The sequence below is a fragment of the Rhinatrema bivittatum genome, chromosome 3 (assembly GCF_901001135.1).
Source record: "Rhinatrema bivittatum chromosome 3, aRhiBiv1.1, whole genome shotgun sequence".
Taxonomy (NCBI): domain Eukaryota; kingdom Metazoa; phylum Chordata; class Amphibia; order Gymnophiona; family Rhinatrematidae; genus Rhinatrema; species Rhinatrema bivittatum.
Genome location: NC_042617.1, coordinates 154,959,256 through 154,973,585, shown reverse-complemented (window position 1 = coordinate 154,973,585; position 14,330 = coordinate 154,959,256). Strand labels below are relative to the sequence as shown.

Here is a 14,330-nt window from a genome sequence, read left to right as displayed (position 1 = left end):
AACAGTTAGAGCGAACAACTGATACCCATCAGTAGTGCAGTCTCTCTCAGCCCAGTCCTTCAGGAGCCGTAGCAGATTGAGAGCGCTGTCTGCGCAGTCTACCTTTGCCCGGTCCCGGACGCTGCCATCTTGGAACTGGCGCCGATGTCGTATTAGTAGACTGCAGTTTGGGTACAGAAAATGGCGTCGTTAGGCCTGCTTGATGAAAACAATCCACGGCGTCGGCCATCGTCTTTATCCGGTAGGTGATTCCTTTCCTCTGAAAGATGAGGGCGAAAGGAAATGCCCAGCGGTATCGGATTTCTTCCGAGCGTAAAGCTGCAGTGACTTCTCTCAACTGGAATCGTTTTTGTAGCGTAGAGGAGGCTAAATCATTATAAATGCTGAATTCTATATTCTGCCATTTCAGCTGTGGTTGCTCCCTAGCCGCTTTGAGAATGTCTTCTTTGACACGGTAATGATGAAATTTGACTATAATGTCCCGACTTTGATTGTCTTTGCGGGGTCCCAGGGCCCTATGCGCCCGTTCAAGATCAATGACTGCAGGGGAGCCGCTATCCCTCTCCAGGGAGTTAGTCGAGGAGGCTAAAATATCCTGGCAGAGCGCTTTAGTAGTGGCCATACAGTCCTGAAAAGCTTCCGTTTCCGGGATGCCGCGAATGCGGAGGTTGGCTCTTCTCGAGCGGTTTTCGAGATCCTCTAACTTTTCGGAGAGGACCTCGACATCCGTGGATAGCTGGGCCTGGTGTTTAGCAAGCTTATCGACATGAATACTCTGCCCCTCCACTCGAATATCGAGGTCATCGACCCGGTGGCCAAATGTGTTTAAATCTTCCCGCACGTTGGTAATAGATTCTAGAATTTCAGCTTTGTGGGCCTTAAGGTCAGTTCTGAGCGCGATAAACCAATTTCGCATCTCGGAGCGAGTTGCTAAGTCTGTCTGACCCATGTCTCCCGGGTTTGCTTCGGAACGCGTGTCCGACTCCGGCTCCATCAAAATGGCCGCTGACTCCGGCGTCAACTCGGCCTGTTCGTCGCCACCTGGCAGTAAATCCCCGGGGACTTTGCTGAACGCAAACTGTTTTAGGTCCAGAGTTTTCTTGCGGGTCGTCATCCCGAGGGATTCCCACACCAGGTTCACTAAAAATGGCTCGTTCTGGGGCAAGTCTTGCAATTCAATTTGCCATATGAAGCTTGATGGGAGGGAGAGCGAAGCGATCAGGCGGCCATTTCGCTGTGCTGCTCTCTAGCGCCCCCAAGGGACCCTATTCTAACCCAACATGGCAAATGTTATCTTTTCCCCTGGGAAATTAATTTTACTCCTTTTGCAGAACTAGGATGCTTGACATAATCTAACCATAAAGTAAAATTAGAAGGAAAAAACAAAAACAAACCCCCCCCCCCCCCCCCCAAAAAAAAAACCAAACCAAAAACAGGATTACTTGGGGTTTTGACCTGAGTTTGCTCCTGCTCCTTTCAGGCTTCCAGCTCAACTGGAACCAGGACTGGAATTTGGCTCCACAATAAATAGGGATTTTTCTCCCCTATATTATATACCCTCCCAAATTACTTTAATCCAGTCATTAGTTGGGGATTAAGCACTAAGGAAACTTCCAGAACCCTGCAATCATGGGCCCTAATTCCAGCCACTAGGTGCCATCACTGCGTAATAACTAGGAGTTCCTTCCATCTAGGAGCTGCAAGCGTTGCTTCTGCAGCATGTCCAGGCCTCATTGACCTGGAGTGGAAGACCTGAACCAGACCAGAAAAAAAAAAACAACAACCCCTAAAGGTTTTAAACTCATTTTGTTTCAGTCAAGGTATGACTTTGAATCAGTTACATCTGACATTTGTACATTATTGTATGCCAGGAAAATTTAATCTTGAAGAAAAGGATCTGCATGAAGTTCACTTCCCCTAGATGTCCTGGTGATTGTGCAGCAGTGACATCTACTAGCTTGGCTCAAGACAGCACTTATGTTGGGATCTGGAGAACTGTGATCCTTGTGTCTCCATTAGATCAATGTGGGTGTACTATATGGGTGAGGAGGAAAAGGAATAAAAATGGGGGGAAAACCCCCCCAGGGGTGGCCAATTCCAGTCCGAGAGCCACTAACAGGCCTGGTTGTTAGGATATCCACAATGAATATGCATGATATAAATTTGCATACAATTGAGGCAGTGGATGAAAATTTCTGTTACGCATATTCATGGTGGATTCTCTGAAAAACTTGGCTTGTTTATGGCTACCCCTGATATAAAAGATGTCAGCAGGAAAATTCCATTTCATCCACATAGGCTGCCCATTTGTAACTGCCTATTGTGCTGTCACAGATCTTATTTGATCTGTGGTCTTCCCTCCCTCCGCCATTAAGGTCCCTTTGTGTGCGTCTCATATAGGCTTGAATTTTGCCACTGTTTTGGCTTCTATAACTTCCGCTAGAAACCTGTTCCAGGAGTCTACCACCATCTCAGTAAAAACGTATTTTCTCACATTGCTTTTGAGCTTTCCTCCCTATAACTTCACATGACAAGCAAGTTTGCTTACCGTAAACGGTGTTTCCATAGATAGCAGGATGAATTAGCCATGCTGTTTGGGAAGCGCTGCGATCCCGGGTAGGTGGAGTTTCTCTTAGCTGATCACAGAGTTTGAACTCTGTGCATCTGCGCAGTCGTCTTCCTGCGCGGTTCCCTCACCTCTTCAGTTTCTTTGTAGCCAAGTGAGAGGTAAGCTCAGAAGGAATGTTTGATTCTTTGTGACTGTCTAGGGAGGTGGGTGAGTCAGCATGGCTAATTCATCCTGCTATCTACGGAAACACCGTTTACGGTAAGCAAACTTGCTTTTTCCCCATCGATAGCAGGGCTGAATTAGCCATGCTGTTTGGGAGTCCCAAGCTCCCTGGTTGTGTCCTTGTATATTTATTGTTCTTAGGGTAGGACATCAACCTTTGAAGTGGTAGACAGTCTCATGTACTTTTAAGTGATAAGACTGCTGTGCCTAGTGCTGCAGAGGTAGTCTGTTGTTGGAGGCAATAAAGCAATGTGAAGGTATGAATGGACGACCATGTTGCCGCTTTGCAGATCTCAATTAATGGAACTTTAAGTGTGCAACTGATGCTGCAGTGGCGCGAATTTGGTGTGCCTGAGGCTTAGTGGGTAGTTTTATGGAGCGTTTGTTGTAGCAAAAAAGTATGCATTGTGATAGCCAACTGGCTATAGTCCTCTTTGAGACTGGTTGACCAGGATCATTTGGGTTAAAGGAAAGGAACAGTTGAGAAGGTCTCAAAGTTGATTGAGTCCTGTTTTTATAGTAGGCCAACGCTCTCTTACAGTCCGTGTAAAAGTTTTTCACGGTCGTTATTATTGTGTGGTTTTGGCATAAAAATAGGTAGAATTATGGTTTGGTTAAGATGAAAAAATGTTACCATCTTAGGTAGAAAAGAAGGGTGAGGATGAAGGGTCACTTTGTCATGGTAGAATTCAAGATAAGGGGAGTAGTGGACTAAAGCTTGTAATTCACTGACCCTCCTTGCAGAAGTTATGGCAATGAGAAAAACTGTTTTCCATGTCATGTATTTGATGTGGCTAGAGTCTAATGGTTCAAAAGGTGGAAGCATTAATTGTTCCAGTACTACATTTAAGTCCCATGGAATTGGAGGCTTACTCACCGGTGGTTGAAGCCGGATCATTCCCTTCATGAATCTAGATATCAATGGGTGGTTAGACATTGGAAGGTTATTAAAAGGTTCATGAAAGGCTGCTATAGCACTGATGTGAACTCATACCGAAGTGGTTGCTAATCCTGCTTCATAGAGTGTGTGCAGATATTGCAATAATTGAGTGGCCGTGGATGAAAAAGGGTTTATGTTCTTTGGAGCACACCAGTCTAAGTAATGTTGCCACTTCCCTTTGTAGTTACGTCTAGTTGAAGGTTTCCGTGACGCAATAAGAATATCCTCTAATTGAGAGCATAAGCCTAAGGGAGTTAATATTTGCCTCTCAACCTCCACGCTGTGAGATGAAGTGATTGATTCATGGGATGAAGTAGTGAGCCCCCTTCCTGTGTCAGAAGATGTGGAAGGTTTTGTAGTGGTATTGGTGGATGAATGGAGAGTTTCAAGAGATACGTGTACCAGGGCTGTCTCGGCCATGCCGGGGCTATTAAAATCATGTCCGACACGTCCTGGATGCATATCTGAATCGTTCGAGAAATGAGTGGAATGGGTGCAGAGGCTTACATCAAGCCTGGTGTCCATGGAACGAGAAAGGCATCTGGAGCCATCCTTTGATTGCTGGGGTAAATTGAGCAAAAGGTTTGAACTTGTCTGCTTCCATGGCAAAGAGGTCTATTATGGGAAACCCCCACTGTTTGAAGATGGTTTGTGCCACCTCTGGATTCAAGGTCCATTCGTGTGGATGAAAAATCTGACAGACTGTCTGCTGTCACATTGTCCAGACCTGGAAGATACGTTGCTTGAATTGATACCTGGGCTTTACTGCCCAATGTAGAATTCGTGTTGCTTCCTGGCAGAGAGTCCAGGAACCGAACCCTCCTTCCTTGTTTATATAAAACATGGCTACCTGGTTGTCTGTATATACCATGAGGCTTGATCCCCGTATCTGATCCGAGAAGTTTGAAGTGCCATCCAGATGGCTCTTAGCTCCAGGAGATTGATCTGATATGTGGATTCCTGAGGGGTCCACAGACCTTGAGTTTTCAGGTCGTTCAGATGTGCTCCCCAACCTTTGTTGGAGGCATCTGTGGTCAGAGTTATTTGGTGAGGTGGTAAACGGAATAGAGCTCCAGAGGAAAGATTCTTGGATAGGAGCCACCATCGAATGTCCTCTTTCATTGCGTTTGTAATTTGAATCTTGGTGGTGAGTGGTTGTATGTATTGAGACCACTGAGTTTTTAAACCTCATTGTAATAGGCGCATGTGTAGTCTGGTGTGGGTAACCACAGATTGCTGCTGTCATAGGACCTAGAAGTTGAAGAACCTGGCGTGCTGATGCCCGGCTTCTGAGAAGTAGGCTGTGTGCCAGTGATTGTATGTTTTGCATCCTGTCTTGGGGAAGGTACGATCTGTTCCACTGTATTTATGAGAGCGCCTATGAACTGAAGTATTTGAGTTGGTTGAAGGTGAGACTTCTCGAAATTGATTATAAATCCCAACGTCTGAAGACATTCGATCGTGCAAATCGTCTGTGCTTGCAGTGTAGACTGGTCCGATGCTACTATTAACCAGTCGTCCAGATAAGGGAATATTTGGATCGAAAGGTTTCTTAGGTGAGCCACCACCACTGCTAGACATTTGGTGAATACTCTTGGGGCTGAAGATAGGCCAAACGGGAGAACCTTGTACTGGTAATGTGTATTCTGAACTTGGAAACATAGGTAACGCCAAGAAGATGGGTGAATTGGTATATGGGAATATGCATCCTTCAGGTCGATGGAACATAGCCAATCGTTGTGTTGAATCAGTGGTAGGATATTTTTGAGAGAAGTCATTTTGAATTTCTCTCTCTGTATATGTTTGTTGAGTAGTCTGAGATCTAGAATGGGTCGTAGGCTGCCCAATTTTTTCGGAATGAGGAAATATTGGGAATAAAATCCTTGGTGTTGCTGATTAAGGGGAATAATTTGGATAGATTATTGAATCTGCAGGTTGTTCAATTCCGCTGTGAGGGATGTGGAGTGGTATCGTATCATCCTCTTCAGAGTAATATGAGGAAGAGATGGAGTGGATTGAAAATGTAGAGAATAACCATTTCTGATAATGTTTAGTACCCACTGATCTGAAGTGATGTAATCCGAATTTTGGAGAAAAAATTGAAGGCGTCCTCCTATGAAAGCAGGTAGTGGTGGTGGCTGCATCAATTTCAAAAAGAGGAAGCAGGCTTCTGCTGAGGGGTTGGCACTTGTTTTGTTGTTCTTTGCTGCCTGACAACCCCTAGCGCCCTGCTGAGCTGCATTTCTCGAAGGGACATACTGTTGAAGCCTGTACTGCGTATAAGGCCTGTTGTATGGTCTCGAGTAATACCGACGATGGTAAGGATAGAATCGATGTTGCGACTTCTGAGAATCTGCAGGAGTGGTGAGAGATTGTACCGCTGCACTTTGTTCTTTCAAATGTGATACGATATCTCCAAATTTATCTCCAAAGAGATTGCTGCCCATACATGGAATGTCGGCCAGCTTCTCATGGACATCCGTCCGAATTGCGCTGGCTCTAAGCCAAGCCATACGCCTGGCCACAACAGCTGAAGCAGATGTTCTTGTTGAAGATTCGAAAGATTCATAAATAGAGCGTAATAAATGCTTAAGTCCTTCTTCCATCTCCAAGAAAGACTGGTGCAGTGTGTTTTCGGATATACACGGTGGACGCAGTTTTTGGAGTGTTTCAAAGAGGTACAGCGTAGTGTAAAACTGGTGATGTTGTATCTTATTGGTAAGCATAGAGGAATAATAGATCTTTTTCCCAAAATCATCTAGGCATTTATTTTCTCTGCTCGGTGGAGTATTTGAATGCAACTTATTCCGTTTTGCCTTGGACAAGGCTGATTCTACCACTATTGATTGGTGTGGTAGTTGGGCTGATTCGCAAATTGCTGAATTACGCATCTTATATATATATATATATATATATATATATTATATATATATTTTTTTTTATTTTTTTTTTTTTATTTTATTTTTGCATTTTCAACATAACAAAATATCCAATAGTTTTCAATTGTATACAGATATACATAGTTGAACCAATTTAGTAAAAAGTTTAACTAAAGTAGACATTTATCTGTATCTTGTCCCAAGAAATTCCAGAAGAGTCAATATAATTGAGCGATTTCAAAGAAATAAACATATTGAAGGGTAAAGGGAAAATTAAATTTGATAATTCCTTTAACCAACAAACAGGGACAACAGCTGAATTCTTTCATTAGCTTTTAGCCTACCTCTGTGTTTGGAGGAGGATAGGATTCCAAGAATGCCTGGAGCTGGGTAACCTTGTAAAAAAAACACACTTATGTTCTAAATAACTCACTTTGCATCTACATGGGAATTTTAACAAGAATCTAGCACCCTTGGCCACAACTTCTATTTTCAACCTCAGAAACTGCTTTCTCCTAATTTGAGTGTTTCTGGATAAATCCATATTTGTTGAGCATGAAAGTTTTGCAGCCTATTTCTTAGAAATAATCTTAAAACAGTGTCTCTCTCTCTGTTGGGAAAAGAAATGAGGCTATAAGAGTTGCCTTACTTGAAATATCCGTATCTACTGAAGTCTCTAACACCTCTGTCAATTTTACATTACTCTCAGGTTGTAAATCAGCCTGTTGATTAACTATCCCAGATTTTATAGGTAGGTAATATATCTTTGAAAAGGCAGGTAAAGACTCCTTTGGCATCTTTAAAACATAGTGCAGATACTCTCTAAACATATCTGAACAGGGAAATTCAGAACCCTCAAGTTAACATACTTCATCGAATTCTCTATAGATTCGAATTTCTTTTCATTTTCTAATTCAGATTTTACTAAACTCTCCTGTACAGCTTCTACTTTTTCCAAATGCTTCTCACATTTTTCTAAGTTATTTTTCCCCATTGATACGGAATTTTCCAAGTGTAATGTTTTCTGCTGGAAACCCATGACATTGCGAGACATTTTTATGATTGCCACCTCTAAAGACTTGATTGCTGACCATAATAAATCCATATTAATTTCTACAGGTTTTTGAGGAAGTATTATCTCCAGTTCCGATCCTGGAATCCATTCTCCCCTCACAGCTAGTTCCCCACACAAATCATCATCTATAGATGTATTAGACATATCAGCATTTCCCCTATCTATTTTGGGGGAAATCTGCATGATTCATCTGAGTTTTACATGGTGGAGGAGTTTTTGGAGCTCCGGGGCTCAACGAGATTTCTTCAGCCAGTGGGGGTCCTCCTCACTGTGAAGTAACCCCCTCAACGGCTATGTCCTCCAGTATTATATCAGCTGTGGCTGCAAAGGAGGAGGATATCGGTGGTTGGGAAGACATTGGCACGGGGGATGATGTATTCACCTCCCTCAGCCGTGCCTTCCTTTTGGTATGAGGCATCAAAGTTCAAGTAATATAAAGGGTCCGACAACTCCTTAATGCCTGTCCCTGAAACCACGTTATTAGCTCTCCTGGGTTGGAGGCTAACGAGGAGACAATTTAAATCGTAGATTCTTAAAACTGATAAGGTGGAGGAGAAAAAAAAATTTGCAACTCACGTTCAAAGTATTTTTCAGAGTATTTTCTTATCCTTAAATATTCCACAAGGATCAGTCAAAGCCACGCGCCCCTTAGGTGCGCACGGCGGCTGCTGTGCGCCGGAGGGTCCGGTTTTAAACGCTACCGGTCCCTCCCAGATGACGTCACCAACCGGAAGCAGCGACTCAGGACTGTCGGGGCAAAGCACCTCCTCACCCCCAGAACAGCAAGGCAACAAGGCAGGTAACAAAGTTAAAGTTGTTTTTTAGGAAAAATTCTTTTGTCGTCTCCTCACGCATCTTATATTTGATGTCAATTTTTCTAGAAGTAGCCGGTGATGAGAAAGGAGTCTTCCAAATTTTAAAGAGTAGGTTTTCTAATACCGAATGAGGTGGGAGAGCGGTAGGCTCGGGAGGAGACTCGAATATCCTTAAGATACCAAGCATTTCAGCTCTTGGGTCAGGTATTCTTCCCATTTCAACCTGAAGACTGCCTACTTTCTCAACAAATTTCGAATAGGTCAAGTCCTCCAGAGGAGAATATGGTTCACGTAAACCTTCCTGAGGATCAGATGGCATACCTGTTGAGGAAGTCATAGAATAAACTGATTCCGGCGAACCTGGGCTGACCGGTTGAGTTGGGGTATCTTCTTTTTCTGGTTCTAAAGATTCTATTCCTGTAGGCGGTGCAGGAGAATCTTCTGGAGAACATTGTGGTGGTAATTCCTTTGTTTTTTCCAATTCTTGGAAAAAAGAGGAGAGAATATCTGAGATTTTTGTCATAGTTGATGCAGCCAAAGTACCTTGTGGAGGAATGTGAATCTTTTGCTTTGTGGTTCTTGTTGGAATAGCCGCAAGCAAAATCTCTTTCAGTACTTGTCCCTTATGTTGACCTTGGAGGTATAACTGGCGAAGGGCGAATATGTTTTGTTAATGGTATTTGTAAGGAAGGAGAATGTCTCTTCTCTCTAGAAAGCGATGAGTGACTGACCAAAGAACTACCACTAGGAAAACGGCCCGATGATAGGGATTCTGATGCCGAGAAGCCTTGAATGTCTACATCTGAAGTTAAGGACTTTCTTGAACTTCTTGATCGTATTATTTGTTTTGTGGAAGCAATATGATGTGATTTATGGCTATATTTGCCCAATGCACTTCTTTCTGGTGATTGGAGGTGCATTGTTTTAGCACCATGCGCTGTAGGAGCATCCCGGATTATCCTATGCTCCGTGGGTTCGTCATGCGATAGGCTTCGCGCCGTATGTGCTCCGTAGATGCTTCGTGCTCCACAGTTGCTCCGTGCGCCGTGGAACGTGTCGAGGATGTGTCGTTGCGGCGATGCGCCGTAGGTGCGCCGTGCATCTGACGCAGACAGCGCAGGCTCCGATGAAATGGCCCCCGGTGTTTTACGCTGCAGATTCTCTGCCGGATCCCCGGCTTTTGAACGAGGCCTTGAGGGTGTGTGAGACCCTGGCCTGTAGTGTTTTTCGGGCCTCTCGAGTCCCGCTGGTCCCAGCGAGGACGCCCGCTTCAGATGGGCCTTATCAGACTTCGCCGGTCCTGGCGAAGAATGGATGGAGGATGGTGGGGCTGAAGTGCCCAAGCGGAGCCTCTCCATCTTCGTGGCCCGGTGTCGTTGGACCCTCGGAGACATCCTGCCACAGTCCCGGCACAACTTTTGATTGTGGTCCGGGCCTAAGCAATGTAGCAATAATTATGTCCATCCGTGTTGGACATAATTTTGCCACATTGGCAATATTTGAAACCAGACTGCTTCGGAGCCATCTGGGATGAGAATTCTGAGAAAAACCGCCAAAAATATTAGACTAAAAAAATCTAGTCAGAGAAAAACCACTAAGAGAAAAATACCCCGCGTGCGAACGGCTTGCGGAAAAAAAAGAAACTGAAGAGGTGAGGGAACCGTGCGGGAAGACGACCGCGCAGATGCAGAGTTCAAAACTCTGATCAGCTAAGAGAAACTCCGCCTACCCGGGATCGCAGCGCTCCCCAAACAGCATGGCTAATTCAGCCCTGCTATCGATGGGAAACACCTTTTGTCCCAAGCTTTTAAATTTTATGGAAAATGCTTCCTTCTGGTACTTCATTCAAGCCTGCTAGATATGACAAACATTCAAATATTTTCCTATTCCTGTCTTCTAAAGAGTAAGAAGTCAATAGTCAAAAGTCATTTAGACTGATAACTGAAAAGTTATCAGTTTAAAATGGCTAACCCGGCTATATTCAGCCTTTATCCAGCTAATTTCTAGCCAGCTAATAAGTTAGCTGCCTAGAATTTAGCTGGATAAATCGGGAGCGTTCCGGGGCCATAACTGGGAGGAGTTGAGTTAGCCGGCTAAGTTAACTGGCTAACTCTGATATTCAAAGTTAGCCAGTTAACTTAGCCAGCTAAATCTGGTCAAAGATCTGCCCTAAAGTTAACCGGATATATTCAATTGTGCAGTTGTATCATTGAATATGCCTACAAAGTTAGCCAGATAAGTTTATCTGGCTAACTTTGCTATCTGGACTGTCTCTGAACATAGACCTCTAAATCTTTGGCTCCTCCAGTTTCTCTGTATATGCTTTTTAGTGCAAGACATGCAATCTTATGGCAGCTCCCCTTTTAACTGTCTCTGGAGAAGATACTTGGTATTAAGTAATCCTAGGGAAAGAGCACTGAATATCAGTTTTAAACAGAAAAAGTCACCTGGTAGTTGAAGTAAATACTTGTAGGGCTCTAACAGAATTCTTTCAGATGTTTCTTTTATTTCATCCATTTTCAGTCTTCAGAGACAAAGAAATCCACCTGTAGCTGAAACAAAGTATTTTGTTCATTCCTCTGAATATAAGATCCTTTTAAACACATTTTCATAACCTCATGCTAGCCCTTCTACCAGGTAGTATAACTTTACACCTTCTGCCTGTTGGCTACTATGAATAGGATTTGTTTTGGGCGTAGTTCAAGAGGTGGCAGTCCACCTATCACAGCCTGTGGAAGAAATAGAAGTTGGAGAACATGGCTCCCTTTTCAGGATTTTATCTGAAGCTTCAAAGAGGTCATTCTATGATATAATCTCTTCTTGTCTGCTCTGAACAAGGTCTAGAATCACAGCTGTTTCCTGTTGCCAAGAGGATGACTACCAACTCCTTTCTGTCCCCATGGTGCCTCACGAGGCCCTGCTTACCTGATATGTTATCAGCACACTCTGCCATGGAATGGAGCAGAGCTGGCCAGAAAAGGGGTGAATGAGAAACGGACTACAGCAGCCATACCATGTAAGGCTAGAACCATAAAGTTGGCAGGAGGGGTTGGCTGGTGAGGGAGAGAATATGAACTGGGACAAGAAGTGAGGCCTTGGAGACTGGGGGTGGGGGGCGCATGAAATATAATGGAGGGCAGGGGGAAGAAAAAAATAAATATAGTTACTGAGAAGGCTGTAGGGTCATACCGTGTTTCCCAGATAAACCCTACCCTGAAAATAAGCCCTAGCTTGATTTTCAGGAGTTTTGGAGTAGGGCTTGAAATATAAGCCCTAGCTTTTAAGTGGACGCGCGATTCCACTCAAGACTTGCCAGACCCCCCCCCCCCAAGACTTACCGAAAGTCTCTGGGGGGGGGGCCTGAAACCCGGGAAGGGGGGGCAGACGGGTTTGTAAACCCCCCCAATCCACCCCAACCCTTCAATTTTACGTCATTGCATCCCTCACCCTCCCGACCACCCCCCCCCCCCCCAAAACTTGCAGAAATTGCTTGGTGGTCCAGCGGGGGTCCCGGGAGCAATCTCCCGCTCTCGGGCCGTCGGCTGCCAGTAATCAAAATGGCCGATGACCCTTTGCTCCATGTTTTATGAAGGTATTGACAACGACCCAGGCTTGCGGATCATGGGTCAGGTTAATTCTATTGTAGACCAAGCATTTAAAGATCACATTATATCAAAAAAAGAAAAGAAATATCTTCAAATAGAGTGTTTTCAAACACCTTATATTTACTTTGCACCAAAAATTCATAAGTCTCTAGACAAACCGCCGGGAAGACCCATAGTTTCAGGGAGAGGGTCTGTTTTTGAGGCAACGGCGAAATTTGACAACATGCTATAACCATTGGTAAAAGATGTGGTGTCATATGTACGAGATTCTACAAAGGGGAAAGCAGACAGTCACTCAGCAGTGCATGGTTCGGAGAGAGGTATCTTCAAAGGATACTAATGATGCATTAGAATTAGAGCATCCCGACAGTGATTTTCCAATAATAAGAAAAGTAGTCCAAGTGCCTGTAATTAAAAACACACCTGAGCTAAAAAATTCTAACTTATCCCTATCAATTAAAAAGCAGAATGAAAATACAAACAAAAAACAAACTTTGAAATGTTTGTATGCTAATGCCAGAAGTCTAGGAAGTAAGATGGGAGAATTAGAATGTATAGCAGTGAATGATGACAGACTTAATTGGCATCTCAGAGACATGGTGGAAGGAGGACAACCAATGGGACAGTGCTATACCGGGTTACAAATTATATCGCAATGACAGAGAGGAGCACCCGGGAGGCGGTGTAGTGCTTTATGTCCAGGATGGCATGGAGTCCAACAGGATAAACATCCTGCATGAGACTAAATGCAGAATTTAATCTTTATGGGTAGAAATCCCTTGTGTGTCGGGGAAGACTATAATGATAGGAGTATACTACCATCTCCTGGTCAAGATGGTGAGACTGACAGTGAAATGCTAAGAGAAATTAGGGAAGCTAACCAAATTGGTAGTGCGGTAATAATGGGAGACTTCAATTACCCCAATATTGACTGGGTAAATGTATCATCGTGACACGCTAGAGAGATAAAGTTCCTGGATGGAATAAATGATAGCTTTATGGAGCAGTTGGTTCAGGAACAGACAAGAGAGGGAACAATTTTAGATCTAATTCTCAGTGGAGAACAGGATTTGGTGAGAAAGGTAATGTGGTGGGGCCACTTGGCAATAGTGATCATAATATGATCAAATTTGATTTAATGACTGGAAGGGAGACAGTAAGCAAATCCACGGCTCTCGTGCTAAACTTTCAAAAGGGAAACTTTGATAAAATGAGAAAAATAGTTAGAAAAAAACTGAAAGGAGCAGCTACAAAAGTAAAAAGTGTGCAAGAGGCGTGGTCATTGTTAAAAAAAAATACCATCCTAGAAGCACAATCCAGATGTATTCCACACATTAGGAAAGGTGGAAAGAAGGCAAAACGATTACCGGCATGGTTAAAAGGGGAGGTGAAAGAAGCTATTTTAGCAAAAGATAGTCATTCAAAAACTGGAAGAAGGATCCAACAGAAGAAAATAAGATAACGCATAAACATTGGCAAGTTAAATGTAAGACATTGATAAGACAGGCTAAGAGAGAATTTGAAAAGAAGTTGGCCGTAGAGGCAAAAATTCACAGTAAACTTTTTAAAATATATCCGAAGCAGAAAGCCTGTGAGGGAGTCAGTTGGACCGTTAGATGATCGCGGAAAGATTAAATGACTTCTTTTCTTCGGTGTTTACTGAATAGGATGTTGGGGAGGTACCCGTCCCGGAGAAGGTTTTCATGGGTAATGATTCAGATGGACTGAACCAAATCACGGTGAACCTAGAAGATGTGGTAGACCTGATTGACAAACTGAAGAGTAGTAAATCACCTGGACAGGATGGTATACACCCCAGAGTTCTGAAGGAACTAAAAAATGAAATTTCAGACCTATTAGTAAAAATTTGTAACCCATCATTAAAATCATCCATTGTACCTGAAGACTGGAGGATAGCTAATTTAACCTCCATATTTAAAAAGGGCTCCAGGGGCGATCCGGGAAACTACAGACCAGTTAGCCTGACTTCAGTGCCAGGAAAAATAGTGGAAATTATTCTAAACATCAAAAATCACAAAACATATAGAAAGACATGGTTTAATGGAACAAAGTCAGCATGGATTTACCCAAGGCAAGTCTTGCCTCACAAATCTGCTTCACTTTTTTGAAGGAGTAAATAAATATATGGATAAGGGTGAACCTGTAGATGTAGTGTACTGGGATTTTCAGAAGGCATTTGACAAAGTTCCTCATGAGAGGCTTCT

General features: G+C 43.5%; 1 protein-coding gene across 5 annotated transcripts in view; it reads right to left on the bottom strand.

Moving 5' to 3' along the window:
• GGPS1 (geranylgeranyl diphosphate synthase 1) overlaps positions 1-14,330 on the bottom strand; it is a 113,840-nt gene that overhangs the window by 53,531 nt on the left and 45,979 nt on the right. For 3 of the 5 annotated variants that reach the window (XM_029593840.1, XM_029593839.1, XM_029593841.1), the window contains one exon: positions 10,948-11,052. In XM_029593840.1, coding sequence (XP_029449700.1) covers positions 10,948-11,017 — 70 coding nt within the window. In that variant the 5' untranslated portion in view covers positions 11,018-11,052. The remainder of the gene's footprint in view (positions 1-10,947; positions 11,053-14,330) is intronic. The other 2 variants (XM_029593843.1, XM_029593842.1) reach the window with 1 other exon arrangement.